A 23,355-nucleotide genomic window follows, 5' to 3' on the forward strand; every position below is an offset into this window, starting at 1 on the left:
CTCTAACCTAAAGAGAGTGAGGCAAAACAATTACAGATAAATATTATTGTTTCCAGTTCAACCCAAGGAACAGCAAAACGAGGGTACAGACACGTTATATGGTAAAGTGAATCCCCGTTTTATTGTGCTTTAAATTTGAATTCATGATTTCAATAGATTTGATGTTTCCTCTCTAAGACATTCAAGCTCTTTTCTTAGGGACCTCGAACTAATCCTCCGGAACAAAGAGCACAGGAAACTTACAAAACTGGAAATTGGTGCTGGTGTCAGAGAGAAAATCACCAATTGCCTCTAGTGTCTAGCAATTTTGTTCCTTTTTTTTATCCTAGCCTAAAATTCTGCATACTTGTCTTTTCATCTACTTTAAACGTGGGCATTAATAAAGAAAGTTAGGATGTGTTACCAGCATGCTTAACAACTCAAAATCGATTAGCCTATTTAACTTGCCAATATTCTCCCAAACTAACTTAGGCCTACCGTGCACAGACAACTATAAGAAAAAAAATGCCTTATTGCAATACAGATTAATTATATCAATTACCCCATATTCTTTGAAATGTTCTCCTTTTTTAACTAAGTTACCACACGCTCCAGTGTTGGTCGTTAGTGTTAGTTAGGGTTTAGTGGTTAGTGGTAGTGTTAGTGTTAGTGGTATTCGAAGTTTTTGATCCCTGCATTCCGATGTTAAATTGCTGAAAACCCGCTCTTATAAATTTCGGATGCTCTTTGCCCCATTATTTGATAAACATGGGTACTAATTCAGAAAACGATAATTGAAGCTATGGAAAACAAGCCCTTTAAATTGTGAAACATGTTAAAGCTTCAAGGAACGTGGAGCATTTATTAGTAAAGGCAATTGTTCTAATACTCTTTCTATTTTACATGCGCCCTCTTTTAAAATGTACTGGCAAAATTTTGGAAATAAGTAAATATCTGTACAAAACAAACTGAGAATAAATATAATCAAACCGTGACTCTGCGATGTCGGTCAGGTAAGATGACTTTTAATAAGCAGAAAACTTTTAATAAGCTTTTTTAAATAAGAGCCACGAATCCTGTGAAAATTGCAGCCGCAGCTTTTATTAAAAAAAAAAAACAATAATTAAATTAAGTTAGATCTCTTCACTCAAAATGACAATTTCCCCCTAGTCATTTAAGCCTTTCACTCAACGTACAAAACCCAATTGTTTTTAGTGATAAGTTACAATAGCTAATAGGATATCTTTAATTTGATTTTAATTTTGACGGACAAAACTATTTCTCGGCAGAATAACAGGTTAACCTCCTCCTCTCCTCTTTCTATACCCCCTTGAAAATAAAAGTACATTTAATTAGATTTTGCGATATGATGGAAAGAATTTTTAGATTTGTTTTGGTCAAAATAGTATATATTTAATCTTCACTCAGCTTAGGGGAATTTTCGCATGCCCCCTCTCCCTCCCCCCAAAAAATCCAGAAAAATTTCTCAGAGTGTAGCCCTTGAATGTATTTCGACTCATCATTGATCACAAGGTGAACAGTAAGGAAATGAATATGTTTTAGTTATATGTTCATATGCTGAGTAAATACTTGAAAAAAAGAACTTTTATCAATAAACTGTCTTGTATGTGTGGTAATCTTTAGAAAAGGCAGCAGTGGCATTCTTAGTTTTACTTAGTTGTATTCTGCACCAGCATACTAGCAGCGATTAATACGCGATAATGCAGATGACGCTAAAGTCTCAATGCACAACATAAACCAGAAGAGCATTAAATAATTCACTAACATGTGTTTAGGCTATTGACTAAAACCCTGGTTGCGACCCGTGTGCGATTGTCGACAAAATGCTTCGAAAGGCTTTTTATACATTTTGAAGGACATGGTAAAATTTCAACTTAAAAAATCAAAGGTAAAAATAGTTAAATATTTCCAAATACTAAATTTGAAACACACAAAAAGCTTATATGGTTAGAGTTAAGGCTCACCCTTTAAGGACACGATGGGCTGAACAACAGCTGATGGCTTTGGACTTGGACTTCGGATCCCACTTCGCAACGGGAGTGGACTTCTCCTTGGTGACACCGAGCCATTACCATTGGAACTGGACTCACCAATAGCTCTTACAATATCCTTCACCGAAACTCTGTTAATGTCTGGATTCCCTGATGCCACACTAAAAAACTTGTCTCTTTTTACATTTTTTTTGTATTTCTTTAAAACTTAGCATAGCATTGACTGTTTGAAACTTCATAGAATCAACTAGGGTCGAACCACATAGCAAACTCAAATTCACATATGAATGTAATAGAAAATTTTTCCATAAAGAGAAGCGAAATCCTGTATGACATTGGAATTACTTAGTTTCGAAAGGATAAATATTATGATGGCATAAAAATGTTAAAATGTGCGTATGACAGCTGTAGGGTAGTATTTTCTGCGAAATTATCCTAGCAAACTAAAACATTCAGTTGTTATATATTCGTATATGTAAAACTTCACAATTCATAGTCCCAGCCACCCATGAGAAAACTATAATTTTAACACCTATGTAGCAATAAGCATTCAGTTGACATCTTTAAATACTTTCTTAAATTCGGGTCATGTTTTAAGTTCAAAGCATTATTATTTCCATTCCATCTAAGGATTAAAATTTTTTTTTTTTTTTTTTTTTTTTTTTTTTTTTTTTTCAATGATCAGACATTAAATTATACTTTTCAACTTCACTACTACAAAATTGAATGAAGTGTCAAAAATATGAGAGAAGTGGACTTCAGCAAAAGAGTAGCCAAAGTATTCAGTATTATCAGCCTTAAATGTAACAAAAGAATACTTTCAATATGTTCTTTGGTCTAACGCAAGAATTTTTTCGGCTTCTGGCATTTATTTTGCCCCCCTTGTGGCTATTTATTATAGAGCTATTCCAGGGAAAATGCGTTTGTCCATCGGAAAAAACATATCCGGCCTGCCTAGACACTCTTTCACGAGTCACATGCCAAGTGGGATAGGAGATAAGAGATATAGAAAGAATTTAGAATAAAAGCTACCCAGTAGATGGACACACAAATTCGATTCGTGGAAATGCCGAAACTCACATGAAAGTGCGATCAGTTGATTGACTTACTTTTCTTTCTTCAACTGAACTTTTAATATCTTATTTCTCATAGAACTTTCTTGTTTTCCTCAGAATTATTAGAGTCTCGGATGTCAATGACTGTCCCTCCCATTACCGTCCTCTCTCCTGTTTAATAAACATAATTTAAAAGTCATGCTGTGATAACTTTTAGCTTTTTCTCTTCATTGTAATGTAGAGATTGTCACTTTTTTTTATTTTTACCACTAGGTAAATGATGTGTGACAGTAAATTAGAGAAAAAAAAACATGAAAGGTTAAAACTACCTTGCTTGATTATTATCCTGGATTTCTTTAGAGTTCTCTCTTTTCAGCCATTTTTGCAATACAGAAAACCTTCCTGGACTGCTCGAAGTACTATTCACACCACTACGAACATCAGATGAGCTTTGTTCTGGAAGAGACTCTTCTGGACTAATTATAATAGGTGATTCAGGTGTTGACGACTGGAAACTTCCCCGTATAAAATCCTCCAAACTTGTTTTTGGAGTCTCTCGGCCTTTAATTAAAAAAAAAAAAGGCTGGCAATCACGCTGACAGGTACTTCCACATAAGTTTTTTTTTTTTTTAGTAGGTCTTTTCAGTACTGAAGCCCTGGGAAGTGAAATTTCATATCTGATGTCAAAATTTGTAAAAACTTGTAATTTCCAATATGTTATATAATTAAATTTAAGAGTAAATTATAGCAGTAATAATTTTTCCTTTTCTGGTAGTTTTCTTTTTTCTTGTGCTGAAAACTTCTTTATGAAGACTTCTATGGAGGCATAATATCCAATATCGATATATATTTTTTTTTATACTCTATTAGCCTGAATTCTTAATTTAATAGTTCTTCATTATTTTTGTAGGTTTTTTGTTTATGGTAGTCATGGGTAGCACAATGGCACCACCTAAGTAAAGAGCGATGTGGGCACAATGTATTTTTTTTTTTGGGGGGGTTTTAGACCAAGGCACTTCGTATTGAAACAGTTGTCGTAGAAACTTCGAAATTATCTCATTCAATGGGAAATTGAAAAGGCTAGAGCCCTTTTTATAGTCTATAGTCATTGGTGGGTAACCAACCCCCCTTCCACGACCACCATTTCCCCAAAACGCATTAAATAAAAATTTTGAGATAGACATTCTGTTCAACGTAATTGAAAGTTCGGAAATTATGTATTTGAGAATGACATCTCCCCCCACAGCCATCAGGGCGAGGGTTGTAAGTTATGCCCTGGGGGCATTAATCGTATAAACTTCGGAGGGGGATCATTGGATTGGTAATCAAAAGTTCTAGTGCCCTTTTTAAGATCCAAAATGATTTGAGGGTGGGTTCCCCCCACAAACCTCGTATTTTCCCGAAATGCATCTGGCAGAAATTTTGAGATGATCATTTGTTGTTTTAAAAACTTTGAAAGTCCTGTGGTGGCGCAGTGGATTTGACCTTAGCTTGGTAATACGGGACCCAGAGATCGAATCACGCTGCAGGAATGCACTGCAGGGCCGACGCAGGGACCTTAGTAGTCAAGAAGCGTCGTTAATTCTTAAATAAATAAATAAAACTTTGAAAAAAGCTCATTCGATTGGAAACTGAAAGGATTAATACCCTTTTCAAGAGTCAAAAGCGGATGGAGGGCAACTCTCCCCCCTGCCACAACCACCAATTCCCCTAACTCACCCACATTCCTCTAGCACATCCAATCAAAGTTTTGAGATAACCATTTTGTTCAACGTAATTGAAATGTACAGAAATTATATCCTTGAGGATGACAATCCCCCCCCCACAGCCCTCAAGGCAAGGGTTGCAAATTATGCCTTTGGGGCACATAAGGTAGCCTATATACAGAAAGGGTGATTTTATAAACTTCAGAGAGGGATCATTGGAATGGCATTAAGAAGTTCTAGTTCCCTTCAAGATTCAGAGTGATCGGAGGGTGGATACCCCCCACCTTACACCTGGTATTTTACCAAAATGCATCTGATAGAAATCTTGAGAAGACCATTTGTTTTCTTAGAAAATTCAAAAAGAGCTTATTCGGTTAGGAATTGAAAGGGCTAGTGCCCTTTTTAATAGTTGAATGTAATTGGAGGGCATCTAACCCCCTCCCACGCCCACCATTTCCACAAACACATCCAATCAAAATTTTAAGACAGCCATTCTGTTCAACGTAATTGAAAGGGCCGAAAATTATTTCTTTGAGGATGACATCTCCCCACATCCCTCAGGGCAAGGGTTGTAAGTTATGCTCTGGGGGTATATGAGGTTTATATAGAAAGGGTGTATAAACTTTGAAGGGGGCTCATTTGATTGGTAGTCAGAAGTTCTAGGGTCCTTTTTTAGATTCAAAGTGATCGGAGAGTGGATACCCCACCCAAACACACATACACCTCGTATTTTCTCGAAATGCATCTGATAGAAATTTTGAGATGGCCATTGACTGTCTTAGGAACTTCGAAAAAGGCTCATTCGACTGGAAATTGAAAGGGCCCGTGCTCTTTTATTATTCAAAAGTGATTGGAGGGCAACGAGCCCCCATCCCACGCCCATCAATTCCCAAAACATATCTAATCCAAATTTTGAGATAGACATTTTGTTCAGCGTAGTTGGAAGGTCTGGAAATTATGTCTTTGAGGATGATAACCCCCCCCCCAGTCCTCATTGCAAGGGTTGTAAGTTATGCCCAGAAGGTATAAAAGGTTTTTATGGAAAGATGGTCGTAAGAACTCCTGATTGGGCTCATTTCAATAGAAAGCAGATGTTCTATTGCCCTTTTTATGAGTCAAAGTTATCGGAGGGCAGCCACCATTTCCACGTCTTATTTTCCGTAAACGCATCCAACAGAAATTTTGGGATAACCATTTGTTCAAATATAGTCCAAAGATCATATAATAAGGCCTTTGGGGTTGACAGAATCCCCAGAGTCGGGGGTAATGGTTGTAAGTTTTGTGACAGGGGCATATAAGGTTTTTATTGAAGGGGTGATCGTTTGAACTGAAGAAGAGGCTCATGCGATTGGAAATGTCTAGTTCCAGTTCCCTTTTAAGAGTCAACATTATGGAGATCATCTAGCCCCCACCCCCTCCCTGACATCCTCTTTTCCCGAAACGCATTCAATTGAAATTGTGAGATAGCCATTTTGTTATCAATAGTCCAAAATCATATAACAATATTTTAGGGCCAACACAATCCCCCAGAGCCCATGGGCAAAGGTTATAAGTTATGCCCCGGGGTATATAAAGTTTTTATGGAACGGTTGGTCGTATAAGCTTTGGATCAGAGGGAGTTCATTTGATTGGAAGTCCGAAGTTTTAGTGCTCTTTTTAAAATTCAAAATGAATGGAGGGCAAGCAGCCCCCCTCCCCTTGATCCCATCATTCCCCAAAACATATCCGATCGAAATTTTAAGGAATTTATTTGGTTCAGCCTTGTTGAAAGATCTAATAATTATGTCTTTGGGGATGTCAATCTTCCCACAGTCCTCAGGACAAGGGCTGTAAGCTAGGCAATTCGCTCATTGTTTACACGTAGTATATATTACTGAAGAAGGTATGCATCTTTGAAATTTACTTTCCAGAAGACGAAGAGCATTTAGGTGAGCCTTTCAGAGAATGTTGAGGGGAGTGATGAACCAAAATGAAACATGTTATGTGTTTAAGGATTGTCAAAAGTGTGCAACACAGGAATAACTGAGTATATTAATTTGGAAAATTCCGTAAATGATTGAATTGGAAATTCAGGGATACAATCAAAAAGACAATACTTGTATGCTACCAAAACTACTACAACTACCACCACTACTGCTACCCGACTACTCCATTTGTAGCATTGAGGGGAAATCTGATCTAAATCAAAATATGCTATGTGCTTGCAAAATTTTCAAAATAGCGTATCTCAAGAATTAATTTGGGTATTAAGTTGGAACATCGAGAGAATACTTAAAGGGGATGATCATCATTGTCCTATCATTTCCCATCATTCAAGAAATGATAAGAGATTTGATGAAAAAGACAATATTTGCATGCTACCAATACTACAGCTACCACCACTTATACTACCAGACCACTCCATTTACAGCATTGAGGGAAAGTTCGAACTAAATCAAAAGACATTATATGCATGGAAATTGTTTTCAGTAAAGCACAAATTATGTTCTGGTCTTGAGAATGCATTTCAGCCCCATTCATGTTAAAATGAGATAGCCATTTTGTTCAACGTAGTTAAAAGGTCCAAAATTTGCGTCTTTGAGGATGACAACCCCTCCCCTCCCCCAGAGAAATCACGTTGAGGCCTGTAAGTTATGCAATTAGTTCATTACTTACTTATAGTATATGTTAATGAGAAAGGTATGCATGTTTGAACTTTCTCATAGCCAGCGCAATGGCTTTCAAGAAACAGTAAATCAGAACTTGAATTTAGAATGATGTTTCATTTATAAAAAAAAAGTTGTTGTATCAGTGTTGCCACTTCAACTCTAGAAATTCATGATTTTTTAAGTAAAGTAGTAATAATAGTAATAAGTGTCACCCCGTAGCAGCGTACTGGACTGATAGAGAAAACATTTCAAAATGTTCTGCCCATCGCTCTTTAATATTTTCATTATAAATAATGATGGTCCCGTTCCTATTGCTACCATGCTACCATAACCAGTAAAAATAGAAAAAAAAAAATAATCAAAACCAGCGGTAATATTAACATTATTTTATTGAGCATTTCGATTTTCATAGGTGACATAAATTAACACTGGTGAAAAATTCTTCAAAATGTTCATTAATTAAATGCGAAATTTTAATTCAGTTTTTTTTTAATTTCATCCTTTAGAAACAGGACAGTATTAATTGCTCATTCAATTAGGACCTTCGGGACCTTCGTTCTCGAAGGGATCCCTCCCCCTTTCACGAACCAATCATGTCTCCTGCCCCGAAAATATTTAGATAAGGCCGTATTAGAAAAATTCAGAAACAAATATGTTCATTATGATCGTAAAAACTACTTATGTTTTACTAATTATTAATTCATGGCTAATTCAAATATCAGCTCTTATTAAAGTACTTTAAGCTTTAATTTATTTCATTTAATTTTTGTTTTCTTATTTTTCTTATTTTTCCTTTTTTATAAAATTAATAAAAACGAACAGAAATTTTATAAAAAAAAGTTTTTCTTAACAAAAGTGAAGAACGAAAATATGTCTTCAGCAGAGTAAAAAAAAATGGCATATAATGAATAACCAACTAAAAGTTGAAAGAAGCAACTTAATAAAAATGAAACCAACAATGAACTTATAAGTTACAAAAAATAAAACTAATATTCAACTCAAACTCAAAACGAACAAAAGTTACTAAGTAATTGAAAGAGGAAGTTGTCTGTCTTGTACCCCAATTAGGAATTTTTTTAAACAGCAATTATAAAGTGATAAATAGTTAAAACAGTATAAGAGATAAAACAGTTTAGAAAAACGGATATTAGACTTAATAGAAAAATTAATCCAATAGTGAACTTAGAATGTACAATAAATAAAACTGATATTCTAATGAAACTCTAAACAGACAGAAATTACTACACACATGAAGTGGGAAATTTTTCCCCTTGCACTTCAATTATAAAAAAAAGGTAAAGGATACGGCATTAAACTTTACAGTCCGTACCGGCGGTGCTGATATCCGTTTCTTGGCCCTTCAGCCAGGAAGTGCAATGGGGGGTTGGGGGCCAGCCATCCTGTGCTTTCGCACACCCTTCCTGTTTACCTTCCCCAGATTTCTCCAGGTACCCATTTAGAGCTGGGTCGACTCTGGCTAAGCTTACAGAGTCACGCCACTGACCCCCGTCCCAAACTGAAGAATTGGGTAGACTGGGATTCGAACCCGCGTCCTCTCAGACGAAGGATCCCGAATCCAGCGCACCAACCCACTCGGCCAGGGGTATATAGCGTGATTGTTATTCACGCCTTATTGAAAGCAATATATATTTTAACGATTTCAAAGCGAGAGATAAATAAGAAATAGACTTTTGGTCAAATAAAAATTCAAGGCCGTATCCAGAGTAAAGTGGTTACCTGGCTGTAGCCACTCCCCCCTCATCGCTTGAAGATTAAATTATACTCGTAAAAAGCTACGAAAAGGCAAATTAACTAATGTTGATGGATTTTGTTAAGTTTTTTTGTAAGCCCCTCCCCCCCCGAACAAAACACCCAAAACGATGCATCCGGATTGACAAGAGTTATTGTGTTTCAGCCCCCCCCCACCCCCTCATTCAAAGGTTCCATTTTACTCATCAAATAAAAAGGCTACAAAAATGCATATAAATAAATAATTTTGATACGTTCTGTAAAGTTTTTTTAGCACTTCCCTTAAAAAACAATAATAGCCTCTCCTCCAAAAATAATCCTAGATATACCCATACAAACACCAAACTGTTCACAATCCATATTGTTTTCAATGAAATACACTTTAGATTTCGTAAAACCAAAGAGAAGCAAAAGAAAGCAAGTTTTTTTTTTTTTTTGGCAAAAATTGATTCGTCTTGGGACATCATTTTTCTTTGTTCCGTTATGGTTAACGCTATAATAAATTAAACTAAATTCATTTTATACTTACTTTTTAATTAAACATATAATTATTAAAAACTAAAATTCCAATAGCAATCAAAACCACATCAAAGAAAATTTTCAAGTTAGAAGAAACAGTTTTATGTCAATATTCTTCTTTTAGTTTTATTTGTTTTAAAGATATAGAGCAATGGTACCTCAATTACCTTTAGAAAATGAGTAGTTTAATTTTTTAAAGGAATCCATTCTATTCTTTGCAGAGATTAAATAAAAAAAACAAGTTTTTTTAACTGAAAGTAAGGAGCGACATTGAAACTTAAAACGAACAGAAATTACTTCGTATATGAAAGAGGCTGCTTCCTCATCAACGCCCCGCTCTTTACGCTAAAGTTTGACTCTGTCTCTCAATTCTTCTTTTTAAAACAGTAAAAAACTTTAGCGTAAAGAGCGGGGCGTTGATGAGGAAGCAGCCTCTTTCATATACGAAGTAATTTCTGTTCGTTTTAAGTTTTAATGTCGCTCCTTACTTTCAGTTAAAAAAACTTGTTTTTTTTTTATTTAATTTCTGAACGTTTTGAATCAATGCATGTTTTGATTTTGGCTCTCCGCAGAGGAATAATTAAAACGAAATTTGCATTTTTTTTTTTTTTTTGGCTAAATGGCTTTCTCATAATTTTGATCGAATGATTTTGAGAAAAAAGAGCGGGGGAGGAAGCCTAGTTGCCCTCCGATTTTTTGGTTAATTAAAAAGGCAACTAGAACTTTTAATTTTTTACGAATATTTTTATTAGTATAAGATTTACGTAACTTATAAATTAGCTTACGTAAAGAACTTTTGTATTCTCATATTTTTATTACATATATGAGGGGGTTCGCCCCCTTGTCAGATCCTCGCTCTTTACACTAAAGCTTAAATTTTGTCCCAATTCATTAAGAATGACCCCAGAATCACAAAAGCCGTAGAATAAATAGTTGAAATTACTAAAAATACTTTAGCGTAAAGAGCGAGGTATTAGGAGGAGGTGAGCCCCTAAAATGGGTAATAATTTCTGTTTGTTTTAAGTTTTAATGCTGTTTCTTACTTCCAGCTGAAAGAACTTTTTCATATTTATTTTTTCATTGTTTTTTTTAAATAATACTAGTAAATCCTGCGCTCCCTTCATGGAGATTTTCTTCCCCCATGACAAATTATCGATGGAAAGTTCCCCCAGCATATCCCCCTCTTCTCAACCCCTCCCCCAACCAAAAAAATCCTCCTGAAAACGCCTGTACACTTCCCAATAACCATTACTATATGTAAACATTGGTCAAAGTTTGTAACTTGTTGCCCCTCCCATGGGGACTGTGGGGGAGTAAGTCGTCCCCAAAGACATAGTTATAAGGTTTTTCGACTACGCTGAATAAAATGGCTATCTCAGAATTTTGATCCGTTGACTTTGGCAAAATAATTAGCGTGGGAGGGGGCCTAGGTGCCCTCCAATATTTTTGGTCACTTAAAAAGGGCACTAGAACTTTTCATTTCCGTTAGAATGAGCCCTCTTGCAACATTCTAGGAAAACTGGGTCGATAAGATCACCCCTGGGAAAAAAAAAAAAAAAAATAAATAAATAAATAAATAAACACGCATCCGTGATCTGCCTTCTGGCAAAAAATACAAAATTCCACATTTTTGTAGATAGGAGCTTGAAACTTCTGCAGTAGGGTTCTCTGATACGCTGAATCTGATGGTGTGATTTTCGTTAAGATTCTATAACTTCTAGGGGGCGTTTCCCCCTATTTTCTAAAATGAGGCAAATTTTCTCAGGCTCGTAACTTTTGATGGGTAAGACTAAACTTGATGAAACTTATATATTTAAAATCAGCATTAAAATGTGATTCTCTTGATGTAGGTATTGGCATCAAAATTCCATTTTTTAGAGTTTTGGTTACTATTGAGCCGGGTCGCTCCTTACTACAGTTCGTTACCACGAACTGTTTGAAATGTTGCAATGGCGATTCTATTCGGCTCTTTTATGCATTTAAAGAAATATGTTAGGATTGAAGAAATATTAATGGACATTTAGTGCATATAAGTCTGATGGAGCTAGATTGATATTTGAAAATGTAATCGGAACAAATTCGAGAACTTTCGCTACTCTACTTATTTTTCAGTGTTATAATAATAAAAGACAGGTTACTTAAAACATATATTGCTTTCAGTAAAGCCCAAATGATAATCGCGCTATGATGCAAGTGCAAGGGGGAAGTTTTCCCACTTCATACATCTAGTAATTTCTGTTCGTTTTGAGTTTGATTAGAATATCAATTTTTATTATGGATACATTCATTTCTTTATTTGTTTAATTTTTTATTAAGTTTAATATCCTTTCTTTTAACAGTTTAATCTCTTATACTGTTTTAACTCTTATAATAACCGTTTGAAAAAATTATAATTGGGATACAAGACAGTCAACTTCCTCGTTCAATTATTTAATAATTTCTGCTCGTTAAGAGTTTGAGTTGAATATTAGTTTTAATTCTTGTAACTTATAAGTTGATTATTGGTTTCATTGTATTGCGAGAGCAACACTTTGGTTTTATCGTTTGTTGTTGTTTTTTTTCTAGCACCCCGATTTCAGCTTATTCCCAGAAAGTGGTAAGGGTCTAACCTTTGCGATTTTTACGGAAAGTGTGTACCTTAGGCCGGATTGATGAATATAACTTTGCATTTTGGAAAGCTTCGTAGAACTCTTGCCTAGGGCCAAAAAGGATGGTTTCTGCTTGTGTTTTTAACCATTTCTGTTCGTGATTTCAGCTGAGTTTATCATTCGGTTTTTCCCACTTGGGATTAGGGTAGAGAAATGGTATCAGATGTGCCTTTAAAATTTTAAAAGATAGCTCTTGATGAGCTGATCAAAGTATATGTCATCTATTTTGTGGTAGAAAAATTCCTTCATGAGATATACCAGTTTGAAAGTTTAAAGGAGTTGACAACTTCAGTAGTAAGGTACACACTGAAACCAAAAATAGGCCGATACAAAAATGATATGAGATGTGCCTCTTAAACTTTAAAAGTTCTCTCATTGCTAAAGAAATTAGAGTTTATCCTTTGCTACTTTATAAATGATGACGTTAGAAACTTGGCGTACGGCAAAAAAGTCAACTTTGAACTAAGACAGATAGATTTTTTTTCAACGGCAGCCGATAGCTCTTAATGAGCTGATCAAAGTATATGTCATTCATTTTTTGGTAGAAAAATTCCTTATGAGATATACCAGTTTGAAAGTTTAAAGGGTTGACAACTTCAGTAGTAAGGTACACACTGAAACCAAAAATAGGTCGATAAGTTTTAAGGGGAGTTTTAAGCAACAATCGGCTTTTTGCCTTATAATCATCATCGGCAATGAGGGGTTCGCAACTTTTGCTAGTTGGTGTACCTATTATCTGTTCCCAGTGTATTTGATGGAAACACCAATTTGGTTCCAGTGGTAAGACGTGTAGGGGACTAATAATCGGCTATTAGGCTACAATCACCTTCTTCGATGAGGGGTTTGCAACTTTTGCTAGTAGCAATGAGGGGTTTGCAACTTTTCCGAGTTTATGTACCTAGTATTTATTTTAAGATCCTTACAGATTAACAACTTCAGCGTTTAATCGAAGCGAGGAAACAAAAATAAATTTTTGCTCTCGCAACACTTTACTCGGCGAAGCCGGACGAAGGTTGCCGCAACACCTTAAGTTGCCCATGGAACGTAGATTAGTTTTTACTAAGTTGTTTCTTTTAACTTTTAGTTGATTATTCATTATTAGTCAATTATTTTTTTACTCTGCTGAAGACGAATTTTTACTCTGGTTTTTGTTTAAAAGCTTGTTTTTTATTTAATTACATCATACTATTTCCTTCAGATACAACTATTTTTAAAAAAAGCTTAATTATTAGACAATCAGTTGTGTATAGTAGAAACGCTTCTTCGTCAAGGATATTTGAGGTAGACAAGAACCAATTTCTACAGCTAACAAAAGGATGTACTAACTCTTACTTCTCGTACGTCTTGGGGATTGCCAGACATTATTTTGTCTACTTTGTCTAAGACGTTGGTTATCTTTTCTTCCATCGGGGCCTGAAGTTAAGGGAGACATTCGTGCATATGACTCAGATGATCCTAAAACAAAGGAAAATATTAAGAAAAAAGTGAATAAGCGTAACAACGAGCGACAAAATCCACGGTTCTGTTTCCTAATTTGGCTATACAAAAACTTGATGGCTCTCTAATTACATTAGGATTTGCTAAAACCCCATACCCAAGGACTATTCACTCAACAGGTAGATAACATTATCGTAAAATGTTCACGAAAAAGTAGCTTGAGTATTTAAAAATATTAGCAAAATCGTTTTTTTTTCATCCCTTATAGAGGATATTGCATTTTTTAAAAATGATTTTAAAATAAATTTTTGTAATGTATACTAGCCCTTTTACCCCACCCTTCTATCCCACCATAGATTACTGTGGCCCTTGATGGTATTAAATAAAAAAAAAGTTTTTCAACAGAAAATAGCGGGCAACAGTGAAACTCAAAACCAACAGAAATCATTCTGTATATGAAGGGGTTGGCCCCCTCCTCAATACCTTGCTCTTCACACTAAAGTTTTTAGCCCTTTTAGAAAAGCTTCCTATTCTAATTGAATGGCCTTTGTGTTTCAGGAGTCGTTGTAAAAAAAACTGGGACAAACAGACAAACTTTAGTGTAAAGAGCAAGGTACTAAAGAAGGGAGAAACCCTTCATATACGGAATAATTTCTGCTCGTCTTGAATTTTCAAGCTGCTACTCACTAGGAGCTGAAAAACTTGTTTTTTATTTGATTCCTGATCGTTTTTCAAACAATGTGGGTAAATTTGGCTCACGCTCCATGAAAAATTCCCTCTCCTCACAGGAAAGTCCTCCGTGAAAAGTTCTCCCACGTATAATACATCCCCTTCCCGTAAAATTTCTTGCAGACAATTCCACCCTCACTTAAAATCCCCCCGTAAATTTCTTGCAGAAGATTCAGCCTGAAAAATTCCCCTTAGCATAATTTCATTTGAAAAAGACTTAAGGTTCTAATCGTTTTCCCAATCGCTCCAGAAATCCCCCCTTCCGAGGAAATTATTTCTCGGAAATCCAAATACGCTGAAAATTACCCCGGATAAATCCCTCGAGATATGTTCACATGCAAAATCAAGTAAGCAAAGAGAAATAAGACAAATAAAAAGAACTTCATATAGGAATTCTGTCAAATCCCCCCAGTGTAAAATTTCTCCTGGAAAGTTCACCCCCAGAAATTTCTCTCCACATTGAAAATTATCCCCATGGAAAACTCACTCCAAGCGCAAAATCCTCCCTCTAATAATGTCTGTATACGTTCCAATAACAAATACTATGCGTAAACAATGGCAAATTTTTATCTGGGTTGCAGCGGTAGCTAGCAATCAAATACCATCACGCCCAATATTAACAAATATAATAACCCATAACCACTAAAAATAGAGTCAGATCAAAACAATTAGTACACTATTAGAACCGCCTCAAACTATACCCCTACATAGGAAACTTACTGTTTCTTGGTTTGAACAACAAGGAAAATATATTCGCTTGAAAATCTAGAAAAGTGGCTGCAACTAGGATATTCTGCATTTACGGCATATTCTTTTTCTCCTCAGATAGCTTGGCACTGGAACATCGTAGAGAGTTGTTTAATGGCTCATTTTGAAGTAAATTGATGTGGTTAAAAATCTTTTGTAATTAAAAAAATTAAATAATTTATTTTACGAAAAACTGCATTTTTCTATAACACTGTAGTAGCTTATGTTATTACATCAGGGATTTGTCATATCTACATCCTTTTGAATTTAACAAAAAATATTTAACCAAAAAAATACATTTTTCTATAACTCTGTAGTAGCAAGTGCTACATACGAAAACCAAAAAAGGATTTTTACCATTATATAAATCATGTAAACAAACTTATGTAAAATAACTTTTTTGGGTTTTAACAAAAAATCTGATTTGTCAACTGAAACTAGAATAACTCCTGAAGATTTTAAATAAACCGATTATATTTCAATGCAAACTGCAAATATATTCATGGTTTTTGAGCAATAATTCTAAGGCCGTGATTAAGTAAACTTGAAAACATCGAAGTTTAAAATTGAAGTTAGGGTAGTCTTCTGTCTCTCAATTCTCTAGAGACCGTCAATTGCCAAAAACCCTTTAAATGGCACTTATTCATTGGCAGAAATAGTAGGTTAATTATATCACATTGTCAATTTGGTCTCTAGGGCGATCTGAAATGATTCTTTCTGGCAAAAAACTTGTAAAAATTTCAGGTAGCTGAAAATATTCTATGGGACTGTCCAAAAACAGGAAAATACATCGAAAAATGGTTGCAATTATCTTATAGGTTATTATCTTCTGCTCATGATAGTACCGATTTTGTTCTAAAAGCAATATCCTTCATAGAGTAAACTTGTGTAAAAGAGCTACACATTTTCTAAGATTTATAAGCAATTAGAGGAAATAGAGCAAAATCCTAGCAAACATTTTGTAGCATCTTCAAGAAGCTACGGCCTCATATTAAAAGCGGTATCTTCCGCCGATGAATACTTGAGTACTTTTTAAATATAAATTTTCAATTTTAACATGGGATTTTCGAATTTCATCAGTTCACTTAATCACGGCCTTGATTTTTTTAATTCAAATCAGAAAAATACCTGAAAATTTTAAAATTAGTAATTTAAAATCATATAATCATATATATAATTTTCATAATTCTTAACAATTTTTTGTGGCTTTAAAAAAAAATCTGATTCGTCAAATGAAACTAGAATAATTCCTGAAAATTTTGAATAAATTTATATTATTTTAGCATCAAGAAGGCACGTTATGACTCAGACTGTCTCATCAAATACATGTATGAGAGCAACTCAGTTTGACTAAAAAAAATTTATTGACGCACCTACACAAGAAAGAACAATAAAAAACTATCTCCCCTAATGGAAAAAAAAAGAAAGAGAAAAACTATTGGAAAGACACCCTTACTCCTTAAGAAAATTAGCACGATTTTAGTTAAAACAAATCACTTCTACTCCCTCCTCGTGAAAACTGTTCTGATTACATCCCTTAGCATACTTAAAATGCTGTAATCAATACTTAGCTATGCACACACTGTAATCAGAAAAATAAAAAGCTAGAGTAGGAATTATTACACACACCAGAGTTTGGATCAGGGGGACATATTTCGTGGGGTGGTTTAAAGACCTATTCCTAGGGGCTGTGGGAGCGTGTCATCTCTAACGGCATAGTTTTGTTCTTATTTCTCAAACAATCAAAAATAAACACAAAGAAAGAGCAAATATAAAGCATGATAACGAGGAGAAATAGTTATATGATAAACGAACTTAAAACGAACGGAAATTCTTATAAATGAACAGATGAAGTTCAAATGAACAGAAATAAAGGCTAATATCGAAGTGAAACGAATAGATATTACCACAAGCAAGAGCTGTATTACCGCCTTCTATAAACCCCGTAGGGTTATTTTTTTTTCATTTCCCTTTGCCTTAAGACGATAAGTGTTTTGAACAATATTTATTTTCTCATAATCTTTCAAAAAGCATAACTAGCGAAACATCTTATCACAGTTTAGTTTTATAATTGTGCGCGAAAGTTGGTTCTTCATGGTGAAAATGATATTGACTTATGCAGTTTTTTCCCTCGATTTTTGAGTACCAGAATCACTCCTGTTTAAGCCGCCGCTGTGCCAAAAAGTGACTTAATAAAGTTGCGTTTCCTTTCCACCGTTTTGGCGCTATCTATCTGAACTACGCTGAGTACATTTCACTTACTATGAGAAGTTAGAGATGGCGTATCGTCAACCAGCAGAAACAAACCGATATGAAGGAGACGTGGATGCTGGGCAGGGAAAAATGAAAGGAGAAGGCATACCGGGTGTGCTATTTCGGTACTTGAAGTAGCCGAGGTGACAATAGGCTCGGCGGTGGTGCAGGAATCTATGTGATGAAAGACATTTCGTGTAAACTCCTACCTGAAATCAGAAATCCAGATCATGATGTTATATGGGTAATGTGCAAAATCACGGGCTTGTCTCGTCGTTTTTCTTGCGTGATAACGGCATCTGCATGTTACCCTGAAAGCGCACAAAACAGGCGTGATCTAGCTTTCTACCTCCAAACAACGGTTGATAAAAGTATAACAGTTCAAAATAGGGATGAAACCTTTTAAATGACAGTGAACAGGTATACAATTTTTAACTGGACATTTCGAACACATATAGAGTGTTCATCATCAGCAGTAAAACTCAAAAAAGTTTTTAAAGTTTTACTGCTGATGATGAACACTGTATATGTGTAAGAAATATCCAGTTAAAAATTTTTATATCTGTTCACTTTCAATTAAAAGGTTTCATCCCTATTTTGAACTGTTATACTTCCGTCATGGAAAGGCAGTGTAGTCTTCGAAGTTATCAACGGTTGATACACTTAGAATCCGATATAGTAGTCTTGCTTTTACAATTGCCGATGATTTTAACCAGACAAAGAAAGCCTGGCTAGCCTCCAGTCTTTCTCTTAATCAGATTTTGAACATTCCCATTCACTCGTCTGGCAGTACCCTCGATCTGATCCTTACAAACACTGAGGACCTAACCCCCCTCCCCGACTCCGCTTGGACCTGTTAGCTTGTCTGATCACTACGCCCTGTTTCTCAAAACCAAGAGTTCTGTGAGAAAACCCAAGCTTTCACGGATCACTACTAGACCAATAACTGACTCTGCAATCCGTGAACATGGCTTCCCAGAGGTTTCAACGGACGTTTTTCTTGAGCAAAGAGTGTGCGCTTTCAGTGAAAAATTGTACTGTGAAAAGTCATGGATTACGACCACTATTAAGGCCCTGATCCGCGAACGCAGCCGCCTTTACTCGAGCGGCAAGGGAAATCAAGGAACGACCAAAAGAAACTTAATAGCTAACATGATCAGAAATGCAAAACGCAAGCATGGTCGTGAAAAAGTCGACCCCCTGCTAAACACTGAACCTGCAAAGTGGCACCGCTCGGTCAAAGCGATGATTGGAAATGTTTCGAAAACCAGTGTCAAGATATCTGACGATAATGGGCAAATACTGGGGTCCAGTGACGTTAATGCATTTCTCACCTCTATGTGTACCACTTTTCCAGCTGTTACAACAAAGGCACAATAGCACTCAGTGAATTTGAGGTGTATAGTGAAACTAGGAAACTAGGAAAGCTGCAAAGCTCATACGTGAATTTGCTTTGTTCCTAGCCCTGCCACTCTTGGGTTTTTTAAACCAGTATTTTGCATCTAGGACCTTCTCTTGATCGTGGAAAAAGGCTCACATCCGTATAATTCCCAAAGTGAACCCACCAAAGTTATGTGATGATTTAAGACTAATCTCCCTGACGCCATGCCTAGCAAAAGTGACAGAATCGTTCATCTTGCGGAGGCAACTAGATCAAGTAAGTGAGACCATCAACAAATACCAATATGGCGGACTCCCAAAATGTGGGGATCAGATCCTGAAGTGGCTTGAACAGTAAGGCTGTTTTGTAGATCTAGCAGCCATCGACTTTCGCAAGGCTTTTGATCTCCTATCACACCTAGTGGCTTGCCAAAACCTGAAACGGATGGGTGCTAAACGCCAAACACTATCCATTGTGCTTGATTTTCTGTCTGAAAGACAGCAAAAAGTATTTGCTTTACGCGAAGAGGACTGTGACTCAGAGTGGAGTAAAATAACCCGCGGTGCCCAACAAGGAACAAAACTGGCAGGAATAACGTTTCTTGCCATCATCAGCTACTTGTTGGTAGAACATAAAGACAAATACAAATTTGTCGACGATTTGTCGCTTTTACTCACCTGTCTTCTTCATGGCAATGTCCCCACCAAGCAATCCCCCAATCCCTTTCGATCTACTAATTTCATAGTGCGCTGATATGAAATTGACAATTAACTCTGTTAAGTCAAAAATAATTGGACTGAACCTGCGAAAGAGAAACTTTGTCCCTCCCCCCTGAAGTTCCTTTCCCTGTTGTGAGTGAGATGAAAATACTAGTTGTTATATTCTCACATGATTGCACTTGCACCTTTACTACCCATATTAATAGTTTGATCCGTAAAGCTAACACATCTCTGCAAACCCTATCAAAAATGCGTTGCTTCGCTTGCAACGCCCGCAGTCTTCTTCGGGCAAACCTATGCTACATACGTTCATACTTGAATACGCCTGTCCATATCTTATGCAGGAACTGCAGTCAGCCAAAAACGGACAACTGGGATTATCCTGAGTAATAGAGACATTTCTTACCAGGATGCCCTACAAGCCTTGAACTCCAAAGTTTGGAACTCTGTTTGGGTGAACTTATTCTGAGGTTTGGCAAAATGCTGCTGTCTAATCCTGCTCATCGTGACATTTTACCCCCAGAAGCCCCGACAGTCAGCCGTGCGAGACAGAAGCTAAAAGTTGCGCCTGTGCATGCTCGGACAAACCGCTACCAGAACTCTTTCGTCCCTTTTTTTTACGTCATTATATAATAACATGTTTTGTATTTCATCATCATATTAGCCATTTGAGCTACGATTGTTGTTTCAATAAACCTTTCTCTCTCTCTCTCAAACAACACTTGCGTAACAACCAATTTGGTCATACCATTTTGAGAAAAAAAAGCTTTTTTTCGTCAATATTTTTTCCTTTCCCTCCTCAATTCCCCCTAAAGATTTGGTGTCCTGTCAGGTCTATTGAATATATATATATATATATATATATATATATATATATATATATATATATATATATATATATATATATATATATATATATATATATATATATATATATATATATATATATATATGGTAAAACTAACTTGGTTGACGTCTATATTTCAATATTAAAATCAAATGCGTAATCAGCAGGCTCAAAAATCCACATAAGCTTTTAAAGTAATCAATAACCCTCTAAAGCGATACAGACTTTTATTGCAAGTTTTGTAAGACTGCTGATGAGGAATAATAAATTAAAGAACTCGTAGGGGAAAATCTGGGTCGGACTACTGTAAAAATGTCCTGAATTCACGGGCAATTATGTAATTGAAGGATACTATATACCTGATTGTCTTCTATTCCTTACAGTTGGCTGAAGTGTGTCCAAATCTCTTTGATCAAGAGCAATTGGTTGCTGAAACTTTCCAGTGCAGTGTAGACTATATAAGTAGGCTTCTTCACTCTGTAAAACTGAAAAGTCCCATTTTCAAAATAACTAATTCATACTAGGCATGTCTTGCAAAAAAAATACACCTTTAAACTATTAATTTCACCAGCACACCATTTCTAAAGCATTTGACACTGTTGTCCACTCCCAAGCTTTTCTGTCAATGCATCAGCTTGGTATCAACAGTTCAATTATATCTGTGCTAAATTTTTGGTATTCTAATTCGTATGTGAGACTGTAATCTAGTGGCATTATATTCAGGAATATGCCAGTCAAATGTGGGGTCAGACAAGGAGGCGTCCTTTTACCTTATATTTTTAATGCTTGTATTGCAAGTGTTCTGACTAAGATCCAATCAAGTTGTTTTTTCGGGTATAGTGACATTTGTTACTTAGCATACGCCGATGACCTCCTTTTAATTAGTCGCTCTAAGAGCGAACTTGAGCGTAATGTCCGCCTGGCTGGATCATTGTTGAAAGATATTGGCCTTTCTTTAAATATTGCCAAGTGTGGATATTTATCTTTTAATAATAATGATTGTGCTAACTCTTTGATTTGCGGAAGTTTTGTTATATCTAGAGTGAGCATATTGAAGTGGCTGGGTATATCTGTATGCGATTCACTTGCTAGCAATCGGAGGAAGTTTTTAATTGATACTAGAGATAAGTTAAGAATTGGCTATGCAAAAATTGTTGCAAATCGTAGTCGTTTTAGCAGACATGAACTGGCTAAGCTGTATACTCGTTTTGTGATCATGCCGTTTTTTCTGCGTCCGGACTGTATCCTATTTTTAAAAAGATTGATCTTAAGCAAATGAGGGTTAATTATTTTCGTTATTGTACATTCCTTGTGTACCTACCCAGATCGGTTCGAAACAGACGCCTTGTAGATCGTTACGGAGTGACCGAAATGTTGTGTTCGCAGGAAAGTCTGCAGACCAATATTGGCGCTGATGCGTGTTTCCGTCTTGGTGCGCACCATGGTCTCACCCGGCTTTTTCATTGAGTGATTTTCAATTATTGTTTGTTTTTCAATTGTGTTGAAGAAATGTTTTCTTTATTTCTTCTTCTTTCATACTCCACATTCTTAAACTTGTACAGTGGGTTACAAATAAATTATTATTGTTATTATTAATGTAAAAAAATGAAACCTATAAAACTTGCAATTTGCTTCGAAACTTAGTAATATTTTGTCAAGGCGTGTTTTTAAATTTTCGATTACTATGGGCTGTTGTTTGCTCTTTACGGGGTAGCAGTTACTGCTGCTACCATAAAATTCTTTCTAGCTAAGAAAACTGAAACTCTGGCTCAGAAATGACACTTCAATGTGATTTTTTTCTAGGGGTGGGGTAAAGTCAAAGGAGCGGACGGGAAGTTTTCAGGCGAAGGGGCTTAGCTTAAAAAAAGTCCAAGAACATGTGAAACATACGAGAAACATGGGAAGTAATAGCTAGCTGAATCTAATAAAAAAAAGTAATTTGATACTGATCGGCAGGATAAATGATTATTAAATATTAATTAGACATGACTACACAAGAAAAAACACCCTTATACCTTAAAACACGAATTAGAAGCTTAATCTTTTCAGAAGACTAATTTTTGGTTGTTCATCAACCACACCTTGGAACGGTTGTAACAGTTTCGGAAAAAATTCACCAAAGACCATGGGTACTTGCTTTTGCCTCTCGACAATGAAACCTAATTTTCTCATTTCAAGGATTAAAGCTGGCTAAATGCTTGCAATGGAAAAAATTCCAGCTGAGAATCTGTGCGTATTTTTAGAATAAAATTGAGAAAGTTCATCCCTGGCTGAAAAATTATAGCTGAATCCGAAATTGATAAAATGCGAGAAAATATTGCTGCGTTCTCATCGAATATCATCTCAGTTCCAGGTAAGTTCTAAATCGACAGCTCTAGGCCTACAGCCTTCAGCAAAATAAGCTATATAATGGTTTCAAAGGAAGAAAGGGTTATGGCATTGACCTATACTGCTAGCCAAAGGCAACGAGTACCTATTGGTTGTACTTAACGAGTACCTCGAAGTTTGTACTTATTGAAGTTTTTACGGTACTTTGCCGACGAAAACAGTGGAGTGTTTTATAGTAGAAGAAAGAAGTTGGAGGCGAATGTAGTTTATTGTCAGATATGAGTCAGGTATGAATTAATTCGGAGAATAGATTAAATGGATAGACGACAGCAAAACTTTCGGAGATTTTAATTTGTTTTCGTAATTGATGTCTAAGAGGGAGAGATAGTAACGCGTTCTCTCTTTTGGAAGACCATATCATTTCAGTAAATCCGTACACGGTCAGATCTAATTATGCTCCCAGCTAATTATGTTGCCCAGATGATTGAAATCAATGGAAAACTTGACACACCATTGTTTTTCGTGGTGGGGCCCAGGGTAAAAACTGACTTGAAAAGGGGCTTAGTTACACTCCAACATCTCCATCTAAGTGAAACTT

General features: G+C 35.9%; 1 protein-coding gene across 1 annotated transcript in view; it reads right to left on the bottom strand.

Moving 5' to 3' along the window:
* Positions 1–23,355, bottom strand: part of LOC136040940 (E3 ubiquitin-protein ligase MYCBP2-like) — a gene marked incomplete in the record, with an annotated part of 337,503 nt that overhangs the window by 77,685 nt on the left and 236,463 nt on the right. The window contains 4 exon segments of the mRNA XM_065725378.1: positions 1,965–2,152; positions 3,376–3,607; positions 13,649–13,771; positions 20,789–20,914. Of these exon segments, the coding sequence (XP_065581450.1) occupies positions 1,965–2,152; positions 3,376–3,607; positions 13,649–13,771; positions 20,789–20,914 (669 nt within the window).

The sequence above is a fragment of the Artemia franciscana genome, chromosome 2 (assembly GCF_032884065.1).
Source record: "Artemia franciscana chromosome 2, ASM3288406v1, whole genome shotgun sequence".
In the NCBI taxonomy this organism is placed as follows: domain Eukaryota; kingdom Metazoa; phylum Arthropoda; class Branchiopoda; order Anostraca; family Artemiidae; genus Artemia; species Artemia franciscana.